This window comes from Moschus berezovskii, chromosome 22, assembly GCF_049115385.1.
Source record: "Moschus berezovskii isolate FMDL1 chromosome 22, NW_MosBer_1.0, whole genome shotgun sequence".
NCBI lineage: Eukaryota > Metazoa > Chordata > Mammalia > Artiodactyla > Moschidae > Moschus > Moschus berezovskii.
In genome coordinates, this window is record NC_142481.1 from 17,019,734 (window position 1) to 17,042,573 (window position 22,840).

Genomic DNA, 22,840 nt, shown 5'->3' on the forward strand with positions numbered 1-22,840 from the left:
CTGATGATCACCGATGCTCATGCGCCTGGAATTGCCGCCTAGACCTCCGGAACTTCAGCGTGGGGTCACGTGGCAGTCACGTGGTGATCACCGCCTGAGCCCAACGGTAGGTGCAAAGCTTCGGGGACTGGGCCCAGCTGGCCACCAGGCCCCTCCCCCAGCCCGCAGAGCCCCGCCCCCATCCTCCCTTCCCACCCCTCCTGTGTCCGCAGACCCCACCCCTTTCTCAGCCTCGGTCTCAGTTCTGCACACCTTTCTCCCAGCCCACAGATACCGACTTCAGATGCCCTCTTTCTTCCGTCCCTTCTAATCCATAGACCCCATCCTAGTACACAAACACTTCCCTAAAGCTCAGTCCATGCCCCCAGCCCTCAGAGGCTTTCCCAGTCCACAGACCCCAGCCACCGCCCCCTACCCCTCCTCAAGGCACTTTCCCAGCCTGCAGACCCTGCCCTCAGGCTGTCCTCCTTCCTTGGACACTCCTGTCTCACAGCCTGTAGACTGCACCTCCCTCTCAGGTCCTAACCCTCAGAGCCCTCTTCCTCCTGTCCCTATGTAGTCTTCAGACTCTCTTCCCAAGCCCCTGACTCCTATCCTCATAGCCCTTACTACCCCTCTGCCACAGAGAGCAGATTTCCTTAGCTTCTTTTCACTCCCAGACTCCCTTGGACTCCTGACCTTCTGGTCTGAAGCTCTCCCAGGTCCCGCCCTATTTCTCATTCAGACGCCTCTCTCCAAATCACACCCCTCCCAAATCACCTCTCTCTTTCAGACTGCCCCCCAAGACTCACAGCCAGCTCTGTCTTTATTGCCCCCAGAGATCTAGTCCTTCATGTCCTCCTGCCCTCATGAGACCTGCTCACTGATTCCCAGCCAGGAGCTGACGGAGTCCACAGATGCCCTCACTGCGTTCTCGATTCCCTGTGGAGCTGGGCTCTGTTCGGGATCCAGAAAGCCAGGTGGGCCGTCTCCATCGCCTGGCTGTGGCTGGGGGCCCAAGCTGGGGCCTCACCCGACTCCTGCGGAGAGGTGAGTTTGGCTGCTGAAACTGCCTGAGGGAATGAGATCAAGGAGCAGAAAAGAGGATGCAACTTCAGTTGACCTGTTAACAATTGTGTATCAGGCACCTGTCATGTGCCAAGGAGCTGTTGTCTGTGACGGAGGCTTAGGGGTGAAACTGGCTCTCTAGATCATTGTGAATTTAATCTATAATGAGAATTTAAGAGAGTGATGAGAATGAGGGAGACACCCTGGAAGGATGGCCTTTCGAATGGGTTGATACTTGGGTCACACAGCATAAGAGCCAGTCATGGAAACAGCTGGGGAACAGGCACTTCAGAGGGAATAGCCAGTGCAAAGGCCCTAAAATCAAAACAAACTGGGTACACAGTATGATAAAACAATTATTCTCCAATTAAAAATAAAATTTTAAAGCAAAAAACCCCCACAAACCCCAAAACTGGGGATATGTAAGTAGCATCAGGGAGCAAAAGGACTCAGGGAGGTAGCAACTACAGACAGGAACAGGCCTTAAGAGTGGTGTGAATTTTGTTGGCTTTGTTCTGTGTGTAATTGGAAACCCCTGGAGTTGTAGGCAGGAAATTAACATGATCAACCTTAAAGTTTCTGTCATTCACTGATTTTTGTAAGTTGATTGTGTACCCAGCCACTTTCTGAGCTTGCTTGATAGTTGTGTGTGTTGATTCTTTTACTTTATTGTTATCTGCAGACAGTAACAGTTTGGTCTCAGCTATTCAGTCTTGTAAACCACAGTCTCTTTTTTCTGTCATGAGGTGTTGGCCAGAACTCCTACATCTTGTTATCATTGTACATCTTTTTTCTTATTCTTGATATTAAAGAAAAGAATCTTATGTTTCTGCATTAGGTACTTTGCTTGCTCTTGGGTTTTGGTTTGTAATTTTTATCAAGTGAGAAACTTTCGATCTAAGTTTTCTGAGGTAGATTTTTTTCCCGTAATCATAAGTAGGCATTGAATTTTTTTTGTTGTTTTTTGCCATTGAATTTTACCAAGTGCTTTTTCTGCATCTACTGATACAGTTAAATGTGATTTTTATTTTTTAATTTCTGAATGTGTTTTTTTTACATTGATAGATTTTCTTTTGTTGATTCACCCTTGCTTTCTGGGAATAAATCAGTTGGGTTACCCCTTTTACTTTATTTAGGGGCTTTGCATATATGATCGTAAATTGAATTGATGTATGACTTCATTTCTGGTTCTGGAAACTCTCATCTGGTTTTGGAGTTAAGGTCATATTTTGCCTCATAAAAATGGGCCTTGCCCTCTTTCCCTGGGTACCTTTGTGCGATTTTTAAAATTTATTTATTTGTGGCTGCGCTGGGTCTTCACTGGTGTGCAGGCTTTGTCTCTAGTTGTGCTCCATGGGCTTCTCATTGCGGTGGCTTCTCTTATTGTGGAGCACGGACTCTAGGCAGTGGGGCTCAGTAGTTGAGGCTCCCAGGCTCTAGAGCACAGGCTTAGTTGTGGTGCACAGGCTTAGTTGCTCCACAGCGTGTGGGATCTTCCCCGACCAGGGATTGAACCTGTGTCTCCTGCATTGGCAGGTGGACTCTTTACTGAGCTACCAGGGAAACCCCCTTTTGTGTGATTTTGACACCTCTGGGATAGGGGTGGGGTGGATGTTGGCAGGGCAAGTAGACGTCACCTTGTTCCATTTCTGTGGACTTGGTGGTGAGGAGTGTGTTGAGATGGATTCTGAGGCAGAGTCCCCAGCGGCTGGAAGGTGGCAGTTCCAGGACACAGAGATGGAATCTGGGGGATTGTGGGGGCTGGGAATTGGGAAAGGTGTTTCCAGGACCTCTGCCCCTGGAGTAAGGGGCAGGGATAGTCCTAAGCCTCACTGCCCCTCAGTTGTCCAGGTAGACGGTGAGAACTCAGCTGGGCAGACGGCACTCTTCCTCTCGGCGCTGCTGGGCCACAGCTCGGCCGTGCGGCTCCTGCTGGCCTCTGGTGCCAACCCCAACCAGTAAGTGGACACGTGGTGATGCCCCCACACTCCCAGCGCCCTTCGTCTGAGTCCCAGAGAGCCTGAGAGCCAGCCCTATCTTCCCCAGAGACCTCTCTCCCTCAGACCCACTCCCATCCCCGTGACCCAGCTTGTTTTCTCAGTTAACCCCTTCTTGTCCTCCAGAAACCATTCCCATCTTCTTGGTGCCTCCATGCTCACCGCCATCCTCTCCCCCTTTCAAGGACTCTGCTGTGTCCCCAAGTGAGCCCGCCCTCCTGATGCCCTCTTCCCATGAGCATAGTGACCCCCATATCTCTCCATGCTCCCCTCCTGCCACCTCCTGTCCCTGTTGCGTCCCTTTCCTAACCCATCCCTGTCCTCGCTGTTCTGCTGCAGCCGCTGCCTGGACGGCAGCACGCCCGTGCACGCAGGCACCTTCTCGGGCTGTAGCCTGGTGCTCCTACACCTGCTGCAGGCGGGCGGCGATCTGCGTCTGCACGACCAGCAGGGGCGCAGCCCTCGGGACTGGGCAGAACAAGGTGGTGCCAAGCAGAGCTGGGAGGTGAGCTGTGGCCAGGGTGGGCTGAGGGCCTCAGGGCCGGACCCCCCCACCCCGCCTCACCCCACATGCTCCCCGCCCCGTCCAGATGCTGGAGCTGTTACAGCTGTGCCGGGCCCACATGTCAGCCCTGCTGCACGGCAGTGAGCTGGCGCCCGCTATCTCCCTGGGCCAGTGGCAGGCCAGCTCTGGACACAGCCTGTGTGGCGGGCTGCGGCTGGTGCAGGCGAACAGGTAACGGTGCACGTCCTGAGGCCTGCCCACCAGCCACGCCCGGCTACCCTGGACTTTCTCTCAGACGGCCCTTTACCTCAGGGCATGGAGGCCGGAGCAGACCAGGAGACCCTCCCATGTCCCTGCCTTAGGGTTCGGCCAGGTAAGCGGGAGATGTCGGAGGGAGTGGGGACCATGGCATCCGTCCTCTTCCTGCCTCATGGTCCCGCTCCCCACCACCAGCTGAGCAGCCTGTGGCCACTGGGGCTGGTAACAGGCGTACCCCTCGTGGACCCCAAGGAGCTGCTGCCAGCACAGGGCGAGCCCGACCGCACCTACAGGAGCAGCTCCCACACCCTCATGGCCAAGTGAGAGAGCCCCTCCGACACCCTGTCTGGTGTCCAGCAGAGCTGGGGAGAGTCCGGCCTTCCTGCCTCCCTCACCGGGAAACCCCTTGTCTCAGACCTGCGCTCTCTGCCCTCCACCTTCCTCTAGCCTCCTGTGGAGGGGCCACCCCGTGACCGTGCGGCAGCCGAAGGTGCCGGGAGCCCAGGCTGATGTGCTGTTGGCTGACCTTCAACACTGCAGGTGGGTCCCTCCAGCCGGCCCCCCACCCCTGCCGTCTTCTACCCGCCCTGCCCAACTTGAGTGTTCTGGAAACAGATGACCAGGGAATGTGGTGGGGGTCGTGGTTACAGCCTTCACCCCTGGGCCAGCACTTGGCACAGAGCCCTCCTACTGGAGTGACCCACCTCACCATGGGAAAGTGACGCCCAGTTCTGTAGGCCTTGGAGAGGAGTGGGTGTTGGGAGGGTCCCACGGACAGTGGTGCTGGCCCCACCACTGCCAGGCTGTGTGACCCGGGGTCACCGTTTCTCCTCTTTCCGGGGGCTGAGGCAGATGGTCAGCTCCCGGCCGGGCAGGCTGGGGCCTCCTCACGAGTGGCCTGCTCTCCTTCCGCCCAGCGCCCTGCACCACCCCAACCTGCTGCTGCTGATGGCACTGAGCCCCTCGGAGGACCTATCGGGGCTGTGCCTTCTCTTTGAACCCGTGTGGCTGGGCTCCCTGCATGTGGTGCTACACCCCCAGGGCCCACGAGAAATGGGACCCCCCCACCTTGTGCCAGGCCTGCTGCCAGGCCACCTGCTGCTGCAGGTGCTGGAGGCCCTGCTGTTCCTGCAGGCCCGCTGGCATGCTCACGGCGGCCTCAGCTCCCATGCAGTGCAGCTGGTGCGGCCAGGCCTGGCCAAGGTGGGTGGCCTGGAGCACGGGCGCCCGCTGCACCAATGCTGGCTGCAGCCCAGGTGAGTGCCTGCCTCCCTGTCCTGCCCCTGTGGCCCTGTCCGGCAGCTGCTGACTCACCAGGTCCCTTGGCCCCCACAGGCCACGACAGGGCTACACCTGGGGAGGCCCAGGCCCAGGGCTGCCCCCGCCTCCTGAACTGTACCCATGGCTGCCGCTGGAGCTCATCCGCGGTGACACGCCTGCAGCCACGTCAGACCTCTACAGCTTCTGCATCCTGGCCCAAGAGGTCTTCACGGGTCAGTGAGTAACCCTGCTCCCAGCCCCACGGAGGTCCCCCACCTCGGTTGGATCCCCCAATCATGCTTTCTCACAGGAGAGCTGCCCTGGGCTGGAAGAAAAGGGCTTGAGGTGAAGGCTAAACTGGAGGCGGGTGAGAGCCCCGCCCTGGACCCCCTGGTGCCAGCCCCCTACCAGGCTGTGGTTCGGGCTGGGCTGGGCCTAGGGCCTGCTGACCGCTATGGCAGCCTGCAGAGTACACGATACCTGCTGCGGGAAGCCGTGGCTCAGGTACAGGACAGGCGGGTGGGGGAGGGCGGTAGCCACGGAACCTCAGGCAGGGCCTGTCCCCCACATCCAGCCTCCTCTCCACAGGACTCCGCCTCTGAGGTGAGCTCCCCAAGGGACTGGACCACATGGTGCCCTCCACCCCAGGGTTCTCTACCAGGTTAGAGGGCACAGGGGATGGGAGCAGGTGCTGAGCAAAGCTCAGCTGTGCCCCCACCCCATTTCCAACTAGCTGGTCTACAAACTCAGAAACACTGTACTGTGAGGTGGCTCCCAGAGCCGACTGCACCCAGGCCTGTGCCCTGCTGTGATGTCCCTAGGCCCCTCCCCATCCTAGGCAGGAGCCAGGACAGGCACATGGAGGACCGAGGGAGCTGTGGGCCACCCATGCCAGCCCTCTGCCATCGCTCTCTGCAGGTTGTGGGCTACAGCAGAGTCCAGAGGGGTGCCACCTGGGACTCGGGCAGCAGCTTGACTCTAGGCAGCAGCCTGGGTCCCCGCACTGGCCTCTGCCCACGGCACAGCCCCACAGCCAGGGTCCGCCTGGACCACAGCCTGGAGCCCAGCTCAACAGTATGGATATCCCGAGTCCTGTGCCACTGTCCATTTGCTCACCCATTACCCTTCCCCCGAGTTGTCACCAACCCCAGTTGCCCTGGCTGCCTCTCCTCTGACCAGGGACTCCCTGGGACCCCCACTGTTCCCCTCGCTGACCGGTTACCACCCCCCTCCCCGACCAACCCTGCTTCCCCCAGGGCCCTGCCCTGCACGCCAGCCTTCAGAACTCAGCTTCCCTGCTGGGGACTCAGAGCTCTGAGGAGCGGTTTGAGAGGAAGTTCTCAGCCAAGATCCAAGCCCTGTGGGGGCTGCAGCGGCACACACACAGGGCTGCCCTGCTGGACCCCCGGCCCTGTGAGCCCAACCCCTGCCTGCTGACCCACAGGGAGGCTTTCCATGCCCTGGAGGCTGTTGGCAGGGAAGGCCACGAGGGCAGGTGAAGCAGAGGGCCCTGAGCCCAGGCCCTGCCCCAGCCCACCCTCCCAGGGCCCTCCTGAGCTCTGTGGCCACTGGTGGCAGCTCTAGTCTTTACTCCAGCAGGTACCCAGCCCTGAGCTGATCAGAGGAAGTCGCTTCTCCAGCCTGCAGAAGTGAGAAGTGGGGTGCTGGTGGGAGGGCCCCGGGCCCCTTCCTCCTCCCCGAGGTCAATCTCAGCCCACCCCTACCCCACCCTCTCCCAGAATGGATCTGCTGGAGGAGATCATAGCAGAGCTGCAAGGTGGATGCTAACTTGAAGATGGGCCCAGGCTCAATCCCACTCCTGACACATTGTTAGGGCACCCATGGCCCCTTCTCTGCAGATGTCGCCCCTCAGAGCCTCCCAGGAGTGACTCCCCACTTAGCACCTGCTGAAATGATAAAATGAGAAAGCAACCCACCTGTCACTGCCTCTTTATTCATTGAGCCTGGCCCCAGCATGACACCAGCAGCCACATTTTCACCATTTTATTCATTAATTTTGTCAGATGGTTTAGTGGGGTGTGTGTGGGGAGATAGCAGGAACAGTCCCCCACTCCCTGTGCACAGGACAGGACATGCTGGGGACCCCTGGAGGGAAAGGGAGGGTAAGGAGTCAGCCTAACCCTCTCAGATCTGTGCGAGAGGCCCCAGGGTGGAGGATGGTAGGGGAACGGGCATGCCCGTCAGCCCACGGTAGGTAGGCTATTGTAACGGGTTAGGGACCCACATCAAAGGCAAGTTACAAAGTTAGAAACCTGGGGTAGGGGTCAGAAGCTCCGGAAAATACAAAACAAGGGATCAGGTTGGACCAAGATCAGTGATGGGGGAAGAGAAAGAAGGAAGGTCCCTCTCAGTTCTGGCTCAGCAGTAGCTTCGGGTCTGGCTCTCAGGGTGGAAGGACCAGCTGGGAGTAGGATAGGGGGGTGGGGGACCAGCCCCCTCCCTCCCTTGCCCCCTATTCCTGTACAGGGACCCTCGGTGGTGCTCACCCCCCCTCCCATAGGCTGGTGGGGCTACCCTGTAGGGGAGAGGGTCTGGAGGGCCCCAGGGCCCAGGCACCCTGTGAGGGGTGTGGTGGCCCCAGGGGGCCCGCTGCTTTTGGGGGAGGCGGGGGACTGGGGGGCCAGGATCAGAGCGACTGCGGGGGTGGGCAGGAGGGGAAGAGGAGCTGGAAGAAGCGGGTGAGGGGCCCCTGGGCCCCAGGGCTAGGTTGACATAGAGGGGTTCAGGCCGGGTGGGGTGCCGAGCCGAGTGCTGGGGGGCTGAGTAGCCAAGGTGGTCGTGGGGAAAACAGGAGGAGGGTGGTGGGTAACTGAGCAGGAATTCGGGGGACCTGTGGAGTGGTGGGGATTGGCCAAGCATGCCGTACGAGGCATTGAGCCTATCTGGAGGCATGGAGCGCAAGGGACTCCAGGATCGAGAAGGGCCAGAGTAGGGGGACCCCTCACCCGCCTCGATCTCATAGTACAGGTTCTCTCCTCTGTCCAGTGGTGCAGGGGGAACCAGGGGGCTCCTCCAGACTGGGCCCGGGGAGCTGGGCTGGAATGATGGGGAGCCAAGGGGGTACAAGCCTGGTTTGGGGACCCCGAGGAAGGGTGGCAGGCACTCCCGGGGGGCTGAGAAGAAGCCAGGGGTGGGAACCTGCTGGGAGACAGAACACAGGAACTGGGCTGCCATCTCTGGCGCAGCCCTGCACCCCCCACCCATCCTGAGCTTGGCACTGACCTGGGCAGGGCCTCGGGGTGCCCTTCTTGAGGTCCCTGTGGGCCGCTGGCTCCTCACCAGGCTCCCATCACTTTGTTGCCTTGGTATGGAGGGTGGGGGTCCTGGAGCCCAGCCACCTGTGTGGGCTAGGGGGTGGGGGGGTGGCCCACTCCCTGAGGTCCCTGGGGGCTCACCGCCCACCTCCAGGGACAGTGAACGGCGGAAAGGGGACTGAGGAGCAGACGGGGTGCTCCCCTGCTCCTGCTGGCTCTGTCTCTGGGCCACCTGCTGAGCCCGCTCAGCCAGGGCCAGGGCCATGAGGCGTGCTGGATTTTTGGGAGGCGGGGGTGGGGCCCCCCCGGGGCGCAAGAGGGACAGGGGTGGGGGCAGCAGCGGTGAATCCATACCAGCACCTAGGAGAGGAACAGGAAGAGAAGTCAGCCAGGTCTTGGGCACAGCCTCGGGGTTGTGGGGGGTGGGCTGGGCTGGGCTGGGCTGGACAGGACACACCATGCTGGCCTTGGGCTCCCCGGGGACCAGGTAATGCCAACTTGCTGCAGATCTCTTGTTGGCAGGTGTCACTCAGCTGGGCCTCAGCTCCACGCAGTAGCAAGGGGATGAGGTGGGGGCGCAGGCCCGGGCTGGGGCTGAGGGCTGGTGTTGGGGTGGCCGAGGCAGGTGTTCCTCCAGCCCCCAGCAGCTCTAGGACAGCAGGTGGCACCGACACAGACAGGGGCTCCGAGATGTCCAGGGCAGCGGGTGAGGCAGGGCTGGTGGGGCCCCGAGGCGAGAGGGCCTGGGGGGTCGCCCTGGGTGGAAAGGCAGAGGCAGGGGCTGGGGGGGCCGGGCTGGCGGGAGGTGCCGGGTCCCCAGGGGTGGGGCTGCTGCAGCGAAAGGTAAGGGGATCAAAGTCAAGCCCCCGGAGCCCCTCCAGGCAGCGGGGTGGGCTAAAGTCCAGCTCGTCACCATCGTCTAGCCAGGCTGAGGTTCGGTGTGAAGGGGAGCCAGAGAGTGCTCCAAGCCCAGCTGCAGAGGACTCGGAGGAAGAGGAGGAGGACGACTCGGAGGAGGACTCGGTGGACTCGGATGACGACAGGCTCTCACAGGAGCCAGCGGGTGCAGGGCCCACGGGAAAAGCATCACTGCTGGAGTGGGGTCGCCGTAGCCTGTGCAGCCGCTGGAGGCCTGGAAGGGCAGTGCGGGGGAGGGGGAGTTAGGGGTCAGAACTACCTACCCAGACACATCAGTGAGAACAGGACACACACCCCCAGTAAGTTGGGGAAATAACACACAGAGACACGTCCCTGGCTAGGGTCACAGTGGCTGGGGATCCAGGGGGAGCTGTGCAGACTCACGGGTGATAGAGGACATCAGTGGCAAGTCCATGAAGAGATCTGTTCCAGAGGCAAGAACAAAGTCTGACAGCCCCACTGGCTACAAGCTTGAGACCGACAGGATCTCATAACCAGTGGCTGGGAGGACAGCATGGGGCGACCACATCTGGGAAATACTTGGGCCTCGTCTTGTACAGCTGGATGTGGGCCTATCATACGGTGTGCGCCTCCACTCCTGGGAGCGCTTGTCAGAGCCCCCAGATCCATCAGGAGGGGCATGGACAAGCATCCCGTCCCCTGAGGGGATACCCACACTTGACAATGGACAGTGATGGAGAGGAAGGAGCCTGAGCCACACCAGGTGTGCGGACGGCAGCCTGTGACGTAGTGGTGAGTGAGTACGCACAAAGCACGATACCCCTTTTACTGATACCCTTTAATCAAAGTTTCAAAACAACCAGCAGTATGTTGCTGATCCCTACACCTGCACGTGACAAAACTGTAACAGCAGACTATCAGAGGATGCCTGAGGTGGGGAGGCAGCAGGTGGCGGGGGGGAGGAGTTGGCAGGTACTGTGGTGGGAGGCCTTTAGTTCTGGCCAGTGGGTTAATGGGTATTCATGATACTATTTAATTTTTTTCAAAATGGATGAACAAAAGACTAGAAGGACCCTGTGTGGGCCAATGACCATAGTGCATCGTGAACCAAGAGTGAAGCTTTATCAAACTTATTGTACATAAGGTCCAGATTAAAACAAAATACCCCAAGACCCCCAAATCTAAGAACACCACATGGAGGCCAGCTCAGAGCCCCAGTCCCTCCCAGCTCCACCTGGGCACAGGCAGGGGTCACCCCGTGCTCACCAGCCCCACTGGCCTGCGATGACAGAGACTCCTCACTCTTGGCAGACCTCAGTGTGACAGTGTCAGGTCGGCAGCCTGCAGGGAGAGGATGAAGGGTAATGGGGGACACTCCAGGGTGGCTCTCCAGCCACCACACCCACTGCCCGGCCTCTGACCTGAAGGCTGTGGTCGGGCCCGTGTGCCGCCTAGCCAGGGCAGAGGCTTCTTTCGGGGGATGCTGGGGCCCCGGCCCAGTGCAAAGAAGGTCTTCCAGCTGCTACCCCCAGGCTTCCGCTGTTTCTCGCCTCTCTCCCCTTTCCTCCTGGAGTTTGGATCAAGACATAGGAGGCCAGCTGAGGAGCTGGGTCCCCCAGGCCAGTCCCTCCCTCCTGGACATCCTACTCACCTTTCCACAGGTGAAGTTGGGGGCTTGGAAGTTGTGGGCTCAGTGGGTGTCCCCAGCCGACCCTGGGTCCGAGCCTGGGCTTCCTCTAGTGTTAGCAGGCGAGTGGAGGGGCCGCTGCCCGCAAGGGACTTGGGCCTGGGGAGAAGGCAGCGGCCTGGGGAGTTGGGAGAGGGGGCAGCCATCAGCCCTGAGGCTGTTGAAGGCCACAGGCAAAGCCAAGCGCTACAGCCCAAGCCCCGGCCCCGCAGCGTGCCCACCCGGGCTGGCAAGGCAGGGGGCCAGGACGGATCAGGCGGGAATGGGTGGGCAGCAGGCAGGTGAGGAGGAGGAGTGAGGCAGAACGAGCTGATGAGGAGGCAGCTCCCAGCAGCCAGCGAGGACAGCGGCTCTGGCTTCAGTTACCTCGGGCCAGAGGGCCCTCCGACGTGCTGAGTCCTGATTGGGCTGGGGTCCGGGGCAGGGCAGGGAGTCTGGGTGGGGCCGGGGCAGGGTCAAGTCTGGGGACCTCCCACCTCCTCCCAGGTGGACCCATGGCCCCAAGTGCCCCCAGGAGCTACAAGGGGTGAAGGAAGAACGATGTCCGGGCCAAGAAGTGGGGATCCTGAGCGTAGGAGCTGAAATGAGAAGGGGGGGGAAGGGGAGGGAGAGGCCGGGGCGGGGTCCTCAAGGAACCAGAAGGGAGGTCCAGCTTCAGTGGGATAGGGATGGGGCTGGGAGCCCACCTACCCTCCCACTGCATCCCTGACGATGGGGGGCGGTAGTCAGGACATGGGATAGGATGGGCATACCTGCAGGATCGAGGCCAGCAGACGTGAAGGTGTCACTGAATAGGACGTCCACGTGGGTGAGCAGGAATTCCACCACCACCGACTGTACCCGCACCTCCCGGAAGGCTGCTGCCCCCCCTAGCCCCACTGACTCCAGCTCCATGGACCTGGATAGGAGGAGGGGGAGGGTGGCCAGGTGCCTGGAGCCCCAGCTGGTGTGTTCTGGCCAGAGGGGGTGGGGTGCCGTGGAAGCAGTGACTGTCATTCAACGTCTCTGACCTTATCAAACTGATCACATCTAGAACTAGATTCTCAGCCTTTCCCCAGAACCCGCTCCCTCCCTGCCTATCCCATCTCAGTCAATACCTTGGTATTGCCCTTGACCCCTCTTTCCCTAATACCCACATCCAATTGCAGAAGACCCCGTGGGCTCCACCCACAAACTCTATGCAGAATCTGAACTCCCCTACTCTGGCCCCGCCTCCATCCTCTCCCTCCTGGACCAACACACAGCCTCCTCCCTGTTCCCCCTGCTCCCCCCCAAATCCCTACAGTCTGCTCCCCACACTAAGTCAGAGGGAGCCTATGAAGCCCTAAGTCACAGATCAGGGCCCTCCTGGCTCAGAGCCCTCCTCTGGCTGCACGTCATTCCTGGTAAGAGCCAGGTCCTCACCATGACCCACAACCTGCGAGTCAGTCCCCGTCTGTTCCTGCATCACCTCTGACCTTACCGTCTCCTCCCCCTCAGCCCTGTACTCTCACTTGGCTCCAGTGACGCTGGCCTCCAGAACACTGGGCCCTAACCCAGCCCCAGGACCTTTGCACTCGCTATTCCCTCTGCTTGGTTTGCTCTTTCTCAGCTACACAGGTCCTTCTCTTACCTTCTGCAGCTGTTAGTTCAAATGTTACCTTCTCAGTGGAGTCTTCCCCACCTATTTTATTTAAAATTGTAAACCTGTATGTCCCAGGTCTGTCTTATTTTTCCTCATAGTTTTTACACCTACCACGTACTAGCTATTTTGTTTGTTTATTTATTTACCTCATTCCCAAGAAGAACTGAACTTCTCAGGACAGAGAACCTGCCTGTCTCGGTCACCATCAAATCCTTTTGGGCTCACCCTGCTGCTGGCCGAGGAGGACTTCTTTCTGAAGTCTTCTCTGCCACTCTATCTAAAAATCTCAAGTGCCATGACTGACCAGATCTCCCTTCCTTACTTTGAAATCCTTCTCCTCGGCCCTCATCACTGTCACATGGTGCTTTTTTTTTTTGGTAATGTCCACTGTCATCTCCCGCATGAGACTGTGAGCTCAGAGCGTAGGTTTCTGCTCACCACTGTGTCCCCAGTGCTGAGAACAGGGGCTGGCATACAGGCACCCAACACTTAAGAAATATGTGTTGAGGGACTTCCCTGGTGGCAGTGGCAGCAGTCCGCCTTCCAATGCAGGGGACGTGGGTTCAATCCCTGGTCCGGGAGGATCCCACATGACTTGGGGCAACTAAAGCCCGTGTGCCACAACTACTGAGCCCATGCGCTCTAGGGCTGGTGAGCCACAGCTAATGAGACCCTGCGCCGCAACTACTGAATCCTGGGTGCCCTGGAGCTCCCATGCTGCAATTACTGAAGCCCATGAGCCTAGAGCATGTGTTCTGCAACAAGAGACGCCACCACAATGAGAAGCCTGTGCACCGCAAGGAGTAGCTCCTGCTCACTGCACCTAGAGAAAACCCCCAACACAGCAACGAAGACCCCACAACCATAAATAAATTACAAGAAAAGAAATAAGGTGTTGAGTGAAATGATCAAAAGAGTAAAAGTTGGATGGGTTCCTGGGGTGAGGTTGGGGGGTGGTCAGGGAGACTCCAGGCCCAGGCTGGGGGTTGGTAGGGAGCTGGGGGAGCAGGCTAGTGAGCTGCCAGCTTACCGTAGCAGGTTAGGTGCCCAAACGATGGCCAGGTTGCGGGCGTGCATGCTGGTGTTGGCACTGTGTCTCGCCATGCGGGCCAAGTGCCTCAGCAGGTACTCCAGGGTCCTGGGGGTGAGAGTGGAGAGGGACGCCTGAGCCTCACCTCCCTTGGGAGTCCACCACCACCCTTCCCTGCGCGTCCTGGTTTACCGGTAGTGTGGTGGGGGCAACTGCTGGATGACATCGTGAACCCGCACCAGGCGTTCCTCCTCCCCTGGCACCGACATGGCCTCCTGAGACAATGCACAGTGTGAGGGGGGCTGGGCTGCCACCTCCCAGCCCCTCCTGCCTTGCAGTCACCCTCACTCACACTGAACTTCCCGTAGAGCTGGTAAGTGAGTAAGGGGTTGGGCAGCTCTCGGAAGTAGAGCTTGCAGAGGGAGGACACGCTGTGGATGTCCTGCAGGAAGGCGGGGCCAGACAGTTCAGGGATCCTCTCACTGTCGAACTCATGCCTGAGGCCACCACGTCGAGAAGAAGATGCAGGTCAGAGCTGGCCCACCGGGCTGGGTCCTGCCCTGACACCCAAAGTGTCCACAGGTAGATGCAACCCTCTTCCTGTGCTGGGTTTTCAGAGGCAGTACCTTACTGAACCCCCTTCCCCCCAACAACCCTGCATGCCAAAGACAAGGGCGCCCCATTTACACAGGAGGACACTGAGGCTCTGGAGGGAGACACCCTGCTTGTAGCTACCCAAGCCTATCTGCCTCCAGAGTGTGACTGGGCTCCATCCACAAAGTTGTGCCATTTTCCTGGCTCCAAGAGGCACTGGAAAATGCAGCTGAAATCCCAGTGGCCTCTGCTCACAACCTGGCGGTGTCTCACCCTCTCAGGTGAAAAAGCTCTATACATGGGACCTCGGCCTCAGGTTCTATGCTCTCGCCTAGAAGCCCGGGCCTCAGTGCTTCCCACTACTTAGACTATTATGCCTACTGCCTGTCTTCGGCCCACAATCATTCTGGTGATTCCTCCCTTACTCCCAGTAAAAGCCAAGAGCCTAACAGTCATCAAAAAGGGCCCGTGAACCTATTCGCCCCTAATCACTTCTCAAACATCATCTGCTGCCACCTTCCTCTCGCTGGCTGTTCTCTCCATGGTGGGCAACCACAATGCTCGCTCCCCTACCTCCTCCCCAGCGAGTTCTCTCCCGGGAGGCCTTCTCCACCCACCTTGATTTCTTATTATGATCTCCCTCACCCTGTCTTTTTTTTCTCCAGGCCACCTGTCACCTATTGTCAACTCTCTCCTTTCCTGTCTGCCTCTCCCTCCAGCACGTGGACCCCATGAGGGCAGGAGTCTCCAGCTCGTTCACCATGGTGTCCCTAGAGCTTAATGCTTGGCATGTGGCAGGTGCTCATGAAGGTTGGTGGAGGGTCCTCACCGTAGCCTCTGGATGTTGGATGATACACCCGAGAGCCGATAGATTCCATCCACCACCCCGTGGGCCTCAATAAACTCAGAGCAGCAGCGCAGCACCTGGGGCACTGGGAGAAAGTGGGGGTTAGGGGCTGGGTGGGTCACAGCATGGTGGGGAAGAAGGGCAGGGGAGGCGGACTGGGCCTCACCGTCCTGGCCTGAGTTGCTGAGGTGTTCTCCCAGGTCACAGCCAAATACCCTCTGCCGCAGAATGCCCCGCTGCCGCAGACGCTGCCGGGAAGGGCGGGAGCGCATGAAGGTGCGGAGGAGCCCAGCCAGCTTCCCCCGCGGCCGGGGCACCGCTGTGGAGGTAAAGGCTGGTCACACAGGGTCGCATGGGGAGACGGGGCAGGGTCTGGCAAACGAGTAATGTTCACATTACCTGAGGTCAGAGAGGAGACACCCTGGGGAGCCAGGACACCACATGGGGGGCCATCGGCATCTGCAGGGTGAACAGCAGTGGAAAGGATGGAGGGCAGGGAAAGGATGCAGCAGGGCCTCCCCACTCTGCCCAGGACACTCACCCCCCTTTAGTCCTGGACCTGGCCGCTCCGTGAATAGTTCCACACACTCGCTGGGGAAGAAACCGACCTGAGGAGGGTTTGGGGTCAGTGACGGGGCCACCTGAGCTGGCGCAGTGCCCCGGCCCCACCTGTCCAGTTCTAGCCAGGCTCACCTGGAAGCCCCGCTTGCCCCGCCACCAGCTCCGATCCTCCGTGGGCGGCATGTCGATCACGGAGACAATGTCTCCCACCTGGGAGTGGGTGGGCATGAGGAGGCAGGGTCAGAAGGCACAGATGAAGCGGGGAGCCCAGCTGGAGTCTGCACCCCCACAGCCTTACCTCGAAGGACAGCTCGTCAGGTGCCTGGGCCGTGTACCGCTTTACCACATGGGCAGCGGCCACTGCAGGGATATTGAGTGAGGCCTCCTCACTGAGGAGCAGTCGCCGGCCGTGGTTGTCCAGCTGAAATGGGGGGGGGGGATGTGGCAGGCAGAGGCCAGAAAAAGGCAATAGTAAAGACCGAGAAGGTTCCCCTATTGGAGGCCACCTCCTGTTCCCCACCAGGGTGCCCCTGTCACTCAGAGCTATTGGTAAAACACCTACACTCTTGCCCCTTTCAAAGCAAATTCCCTTTCATGTCCCAGGATGCCCCTGCCCGAAACCATCTTGATTCACTCCTGCACCCACATCCTCCACAGCAAACACTGCATATCTGCTATCTGAAAACCTGCACTCTTAGCCTGGCGTTCTGCGAGCTACAGCCAAACCTATTTCCAGCCAGTATACCAATATACCTTGAAATTCTCGCATCCCCACAGCCCAACACCTGCACACACACATACACACACACATGCACGCACCCACTTGCGTTCTCTCTCACAGGCAAGCGCCCACACAGATACTGAAATACCAGGGCCTCCTCCACTCTGGCTTTTTTCCTTCCTGTGCCCACACACCCTCCCAGGCTGCTCCTCAGACATCCCTCCCTCACTCCCAGCTGCAAGCCCCCTGCCCGGGCCCACCTCCATCCAGGTAAGCACCGGCCCACAGTTGAGGTTACTGTCCACCAGCCCCGACAGGGTTTCCAGGTACTGCAGCAGCAGCGGCACCAGCATCTGGGGCAGGTTGTCACAGTGGGGTTTGTGAGAAGACCCCACCCAAGAGAGCCCACCGCCCTCCTGTACTGCCCTAGCTCGCCTCTGGCAGGGCTGAAATTCAACATGAACACATGGGTGCCACTCCCCTGTGAAGTACTGAAATACTGTCATATCAGTATTAAATAGCCAGATAAATAGGCTGGGCCAAGGCCCTGTGTGCCCCCAGTGATCTGGTCATTCTGATCCTCCCCTGGAGCCCCCTGAAACTCCCCATAATCCTAGAAACTAAAGGAAGTCACCCTGCTGCAGTTCTGAGGCCCCCAACTGGTTGAAACTCAGGACATACCAGTGTTTAATATTTATCTATTTCCCCTGCCTTGATGGTTTCACCCATTACTGGTGAGGACACACATTGGCTGAAGCAGGGGCTAGGACAAGTAGTCTACCTGGGCAGCCCTGGCGCCTTCTGGGGGTGGAGGAAGCTCTGGGAGGCAGGAAAACCTCCGGTCAAATATGCATCGGTGGAGGTGGGCATCCAAGGAACGGAAGTCATCATAACTACGGAGAACTGGCCAGGAACGGCCCTGTGGGAGTAGGAAGGACAGGGGGATACAGTGGCTTCATTATACTGAGCTGAGGACCATGGCAGTCAGTTCACGGGGCCAGAGGGGAGGCAGGGGTGGCTGGCCGCACCTGACAGGTCACCTGCACCCCGAACACCAGTTCATTCTCTCCAGAGACGTTCGGACCTTCACGCTCTGGAGACAGCAGGAGCTGCAGAGGGAAACAAAAGGCCCAGGTGAGGGTCTCACTTTTGTCCCTGTCCTGACCTCTCCAGATCGGCACTATCAAAGGATGGGACCGTGTCCGCCTCCTGGGTCTCCCCACAGTCAAGGCCTGGTGATGGCTCAGTAAGAGTCCAAGGTCCCGGCACCAAGTTCACACCTAACAAAGTCATTGCTCAATGAATAAAGGAACAAATGAATGAAGGAACAAGTCTCGCCTCTGCCCTGCAACTCCTGCCACCGAGCAGTCACTCTCGAGGGGAGGTTTCAGGGGTAAAGTGGCTGATGCTGCTTCAGGGTTGGGTGGGATCCTGCCTACCCACCTGGGTGCAACCCCCATACCTGAATGTGGCCGAAGTCAACGTTCTCGTAGTGGAAATGGGCACAGTCTGCCAGCCGAGGAAAGGGACCTCGAGGAGCCGAGAGCCTGGGGGACAGACAACAGATCACTAGCAGCTCTACGCTTGGCTCCCCTCCTAGGTTGAGGCTCTCCCTCACCTCACCTCTTCCCAGGCTTCCCCTTCACACTGGGTCCCCCAGCGGGGGGCAGGGGCTGCACTGAGCCCTCCCCTGGGCCATCCAGGCTGTCAGTGCTGCGAGCCTGTAGAGCAGAAAGAAGAATCAGAGGCCCCCAGAGATGGGAGCAGAGAGACAACGGGAGCATTGTTATCTGGCAGCCTGGGCCTGCAGGCCCGAATTGCTCCACACACTGTCCTGAGCGTGGAGTAGAGGGGTAGGTCAGGGGAAGGTGAAGGCTGGGCTCAGGGTAGGTCTGCTTCTTCATGTGTGCTCTGGAGTCGGGGACTGGAAGAGCAAGGGCCATGGGTGCGTCAGGGCAAGAGCATGCTGGTACTATCTCTCCCTGTTTAAAAGCCTCCTGTAGCCCCAGGAGAGAAGGGGTTGTGCCTTTCCGCACCTTTCATCAACGTCTGGACAATCACAGCTCCCATCTTATCAGTCTCCCTGCTTCCACCTCTCCCTTCCTGCCAGCTTCTTCACAGCAAGAGTCAGTATCACTTTCACAAAACACAAATCTTTCTGTCTCTCCCCAGGTCAGGGATCTTCAATGGCTCCCTGTTGTCTTTAAGATAAAGTCTAAATACTCTGGTCTCTGCTTATCTCTCCAGCCTCATTTTTTCCCACTGCCTCTGCTCTCAGAGCTCTCAGACTTCTAAGAGTCCAACAAAAGAATCATCTTCTCCTTTCCTTCTAGGCCTTTGCAAAGGCTGTTCCCGCTGCATGGAACACTCATCCCCATTTTTCCCCATGCTTTCACTTAGCCCTCAGATCCGACTCTCAGAGTAGCCTCCCCCATCCCAGGCTTGATGATATTGCCTTAACTTCCCTCCTTACAGCCCTGTGCACTCTGAGATGTCCCCATCTGGTGACAAGTCCATCTCCCACACTGGACTGAGGCTCAGTCCCTACTCCCCCAGCATTGCCCTGCACAGAGCTGGGCAGAGAATTGAAGCTCCTCACAAGTAGGGTTGTGTCTGATTCCTCTCTGGGTCCCAATGCCCAGTGCCAGCTCAGTCACCCAGCAGGGGCTGGGTAAAATCTGATGAATAAATTAACCATCTGCCAGATGAGGATTTCCCAGAATGGGCCCTAGCCTCTTTCTCCTTCATTCTCCTACAACCCCGACTTCATCCTTTGGGTCTCACCCTTGGGTCGGTCCCCTTCCAGCCCATGAAGCTCCCCAAGGCAGGATGGGTTTTGACTTTCTCCGTGCCTGGAGCAAAGGGACTACACAGAGGTCTCAGTGAATGCTAACTGAGGGAATGAGGGGATGAATGGATGAATGAGCAGGAGTAGCATGGTGGGAGAGGGAGACGGTGGGGGAGGGCGGATGAGGACAAGAAGATGGAGAGGACCCAATGATCACATCAGGGGGTACAATGCACGCTGGGGATTGATGTGGAGTAAGGAGGAGGGGAGCAGTTGGAGAGGCTGAAGTAAAGGTTCAGGCTGATGCGGGGAGGGGGTAAGGGAGGGCTGGTTGAGAAGGACTGGGATGGGATGAGAAAGGAGAAGAAAAGGGTCAGGCGGAGGATGGAGCCGGGTGGGGGTGGGGCTCAAGAATGAGAAAGGGGCTGATGGTAGGAGGAGGAGGGGTCTAGGCCAGGGAGAGGAGGAGGATGGGATGACGATGCTGAGGATGGATCTGGGACAGGGGCTGGCGGAGGACTCGGAGACCCTCAGAAGGCCCCCGCGGAGGCCACTTCGAGGATGCGGGGTCCTTCCCAGGACCAGCCCTTTATCCTCCCAAGTCTGGGTCTTCGGCCACTGGCACCCCCATACAGGGCGTGGAACGGGGATGCGCGTTGAGGGGGCGGGGCCGGGGTAAGGGCTCGAGCCCAAGACCAGGCCGGGGTACTAGAGGGACCGCGGTGAGGGGTGAGGGGCGGTGCGGGCCGCGGACTCGGGCGGGGCCAGGGGCGGGGCGCGTGGGGCGTGGCCGCGCGCGGACAGACTGACTTCGCCGATGGACGGACGGCCGCGGGGGCGCCTCACCACCATATCCGCGTAGCCTCGTCAGGCGCCAGCCGCGCTGGACCCCTCGCTCGTCGTCCTCGTCGCCGATGCCGCCGCCATGGCGACACAAAGGGGAGGGCGCGAGCCGCGCGCGGGCGGCTGCAGGCCCCGCCTCTAACGGCTGCCCGTGGCTCTGGCGCGCGCGCTCCACGGGGGCGGGGGCAATGAGGGAAGCGGCGCAGATTCTCATTGGCTCCACCCTTGGCCTTAGGGCGACGCCCCGCCCACCTGGCGGCTAATCATTGGCTTCAGCTTGGGTCCTATTTCTGGCTAGATCTCTTCGGTCCCGCCCCGCGAAGTTTGACAGCACCACGCCCATGCCTGCGTTTCATTGGCCGTCATTCCCCTCCTGAGACACACCCCCAGGTTCTTTATGCTTTGCTTCTAACATTTCTGACACTATGCAGTGGACCCTTCCCTTAGTCCACTGTCAGTGATGGCTCTTTTGACACTCTTAACTGGCTTCTCTCATGAACGCAAGCTTTTCTCCACTCCCTAAGCAGCTCTTCAAAGTCCCGATCCCCACTTTGTCAGTCCCGACTGAGCCCCTACCCCTGCTCTTGGAATACTAAGAAATTGGCCCATGGATATTTTTCACTGGCTCAGGATGTTTTTCACTGGCTCAGATACCTCGTACAAACTCAATCATAATTTTTCCTGTTGTTGACTGAAGCTCAGAAAACACTCTGTTAACAATACCCTTTCCAACCATTGATCATGCCCTCAACAAGGTCCTCGAAGGTGCATCCTTGATCAACCCATTGATCATTCATTCAAAAACTCTGATCACTTAATTGTGGATCTATCAGTAACCAAAACGGGGAAATATACCCTGCCCACATGGAGCTCAAAAGATAGTGGGAAAAGAGTTTGCAAAATAAATATTTTAAAATATAGATAAAAATTAAGCAGAGATTGGGGAAAGGAGTGTGATGAGGAGTCAATTTACAACTACTTATTTCAATTTATTGAACTTGCTGACCTCACTTCCACAACAGGTATTTCCCACATGAAGTACCCTCTGCCTGGAATATTCTTTGCACCCCCTCCCCCTCATTGAAACACAACTGCAGATTCTTTCACACGTCTCTCCTGAGAAAGTAGAGTCTGCCTTTCCTTCCTCTTGACTCTGGGCAAGACTGTGACAACTTCAACCAGTAGAGAATAGGAATGAATAGGAATTGACACTATGTGATTTCCAAGGCTAGTAAAAGGTAATGCAGTTTTCTCTTTGTCCACTGGAATGGCTAGCTTTGGAGCCTTGATGCACAATGTAGAAGTTCAATTCTGCTGAGGCAGTTCATGCTTGAGGAAGTCCGGATCACAATAAACTGTGGAAAACTCTGAAAGAGATGGGAATACCAGACCACCTGACCTGCCTCTTGAGAAACCTGTATGCAGGTCAGGAAGCTACAGTTAGAACTGGACATGGAACAACAGACTGGTTCCAAATAGGAAAAGGAGTATGTCAAGGCTGTATATTGTCACTCTGCTTATTTAACTTATATGCAGAGTATACCATGAGAAACGTTGGGCTGGATAAAATACAAGCTGGAATCAAGATTGCTGGGATAAATATCAATAACCTCAGATATGCAGATGACACCACCCTTATGGCAGAAAGTGAAGAGGAACTCAAAAGCCTCTATGAAAGTGAAAGAGAAGAGTGAAAAAGTTGGCTTAAAGCTCAACATTCAGAAAACAAAGATCATGGCATCTGGTCCCATCACTTCATGGCAAATAGATGGGGAAACAGTGGAAACAGTGGCTGACTTTATTTTTCTGGGCTCCAAAATCACTGCAGATGGTGATTACAGCAATGAAATTAAAAGATGCTTACTCTTTGGAAGTAAAGTTATGACCAACCTAGACAGCATATTAAAAAGCAGAGACATTACTTTGCCAACAAAGGTCCATCTAGTCAAGGCTATGGTTTTTCCAGTGGTCACATATGGCTGTGAGAGTTGGACTATAAAGAAAGCTGAGGGCCGAAGAATTGATGCTTTTGAACTGTGGTGCTGGAGAAGACTCTTGAGAGTCCCTTGGACTGCAAGGAGACCCAACCAGTCCATCCTAAAGGAGATCAGTCCTAGGTGTTCATTGGAAGGATTGATGCTGAAGGTGAAACTCCAATACTTTGGCCACCTGATGCGAAGAGTTGACTCATTTGAAAAGACCCTGATGCTGGAAAAGATTGAGGGCAGGAGGAGAAGGGGACACAGAGGATGAGATGGTTGGATGGCATCACCGACTCGATGGACATGGATTTGGGTGGACTCTGGGAGTTGGTGATGGACAGGGAGGCCTGGCGTGCTGGAGTTCATGGGGTCGCAAAGAGTCTAACACAACTGAGCAACTGACCTGAACTGAAGCCACAGACTCCACAGGTGAAGAATCTGCTTGCAATGCAAGAGCCATAGGAGACAGGTTTGATCCCTGAGTTGGGAAGATCCCCTGGAGAAGGAAACAGCAATCTACTCCAATACTCTTGCCTGGGAAATCGCATGGACAGAGGAGTCTGGCGGGCTACAGTCCATGGGGTCACAAAGAGTCAGAACATAATTGAGTACATGAACACAAACAAACCAAAAAAAGCCAAATGGAGAGACTTTGTATAGACTGCAGTCCAGCTTGGAGTTGTCTGAGCCCTGATGCCAAACTTAGAAGTGAAGTGTCTCCAGAGATTCCACTCCCAGCTGTCAAACCATCTTTTTCTTCCCAGTCGAACTCCTAGACATCATGGAGCAGAAATGATCTATTCCCAACTCTGCCCTGTCCAAATTTTTGACTCACAGAATCTATGAGCATAATAGAATCATTGTTTTGTGCCACTAAGTTTTGGGGGTAGCTTGTAACCTAGATTGCTGGGAGAAATATCAATAACCTCAGATATGCAGATG

At 57.5% G+C, this 22,840-nt stretch overlaps 2 protein-coding genes across 2 annotated transcripts; one reads left to right on the top strand and one right to left on the bottom strand.

The window, feature by feature from the left end:
• The first annotated feature begins 896 nt into the window (after positions 1-896).
• LOC148774363 (inactive serine/threonine-protein kinase TEX14-like) lies at positions 897-6,685 on the top strand. Its single transcript, XM_088830729.1, has 14 exons — positions 897-1,029; positions 2,891-3,005; positions 3,384-3,549; positions 3,635-3,780; positions 3,862-3,922; positions 4,003-4,127; positions 4,255-4,347; positions 4,725-5,063; positions 5,143-5,300; positions 5,378-5,571; positions 5,656-5,670; positions 5,986-6,141; positions 6,324-6,562; positions 6,667-6,685. Exons 1-14 carry the CDS (start codon positions 897-899, stop codon positions 6,683-6,685), a joined length of 1,959 nt encoding a protein of 652 aa, XP_088686855.1.
• Positions 6,686-7,007: 322 nt separating this feature from the next.
• ARHGAP33 (Rho GTPase activating protein 33) lies at positions 7,008-20,129 on the bottom strand. Its single transcript, XM_055411002.2, has 22 exons — positions 19,920-20,129; positions 17,909-18,006; positions 17,748-17,832; positions 17,314-17,394; positions 17,067-17,204; positions 16,546-16,638; positions 15,863-15,985; positions 15,697-15,774; positions 15,545-15,611; positions 15,403-15,462; positions 15,170-15,322; positions 14,986-15,088; positions 13,915-14,059; positions 13,755-13,837; positions 13,563-13,670; positions 11,661-11,806; positions 10,873-11,026; positions 10,643-10,788; positions 10,488-10,562; positions 8,800-9,474; positions 8,311-8,702; positions 7,008-8,226 (listed from the first exon to the last, which is right to left on the bottom strand). The coding sequence occupies exons 1-22, from the start codon at positions 19,923-19,925 to the stop codon at positions 7,447-7,449; spliced, it is 3,789 nt and encodes a 1,262-aa protein (XP_055266977.1). The 5' UTR covers positions 19,926-20,129; the 3' UTR covers positions 7,008-7,446.
• Positions 20,130-22,840: the final 2,711 nt, after the last annotated feature.

Bases quoted from the DNA above. Each gene is read 5' to 3' on its own strand.
- LOC148774363 (XM_088830729.1), top strand. From the start codon at position 897: ATGCCCTCACTGCGTTCTCGATTCCCTGTGGAGCTGGGCTCTGTTCGG. The intron at 1,030-2,890 runs GTGAGTTTGGCT...ACTGCCCCTCAG, and splicing joins CACCCGACTCCTGCGGAGAG to TTGTCCAGGTAGACGGTGAG. The intron at 3,006-3,383 runs GTAAGTGGACAC...GTTCTGCTGCAG, and splicing joins TCTGGTGCCAACCCCAACCA to CCGCTGCCTGGACGGCAGCA.
- ARHGAP33 (XM_055411002.2), bottom strand. The intron at 17,833-17,908 runs GTGAGGTGAGGG...TCTGTCCCCCAG, and splicing joins AAGGGGAAGCCTGGGAAGAG to GCTCTCGGCTCCTCGAGGTC. The intron at 14,060-14,985 runs GTGAGGACCCTC...TGGTGGCCTCAG, and splicing joins TCCAACATCCAGAGGCTACG to GCATGAGTTCGACAGTGAGA.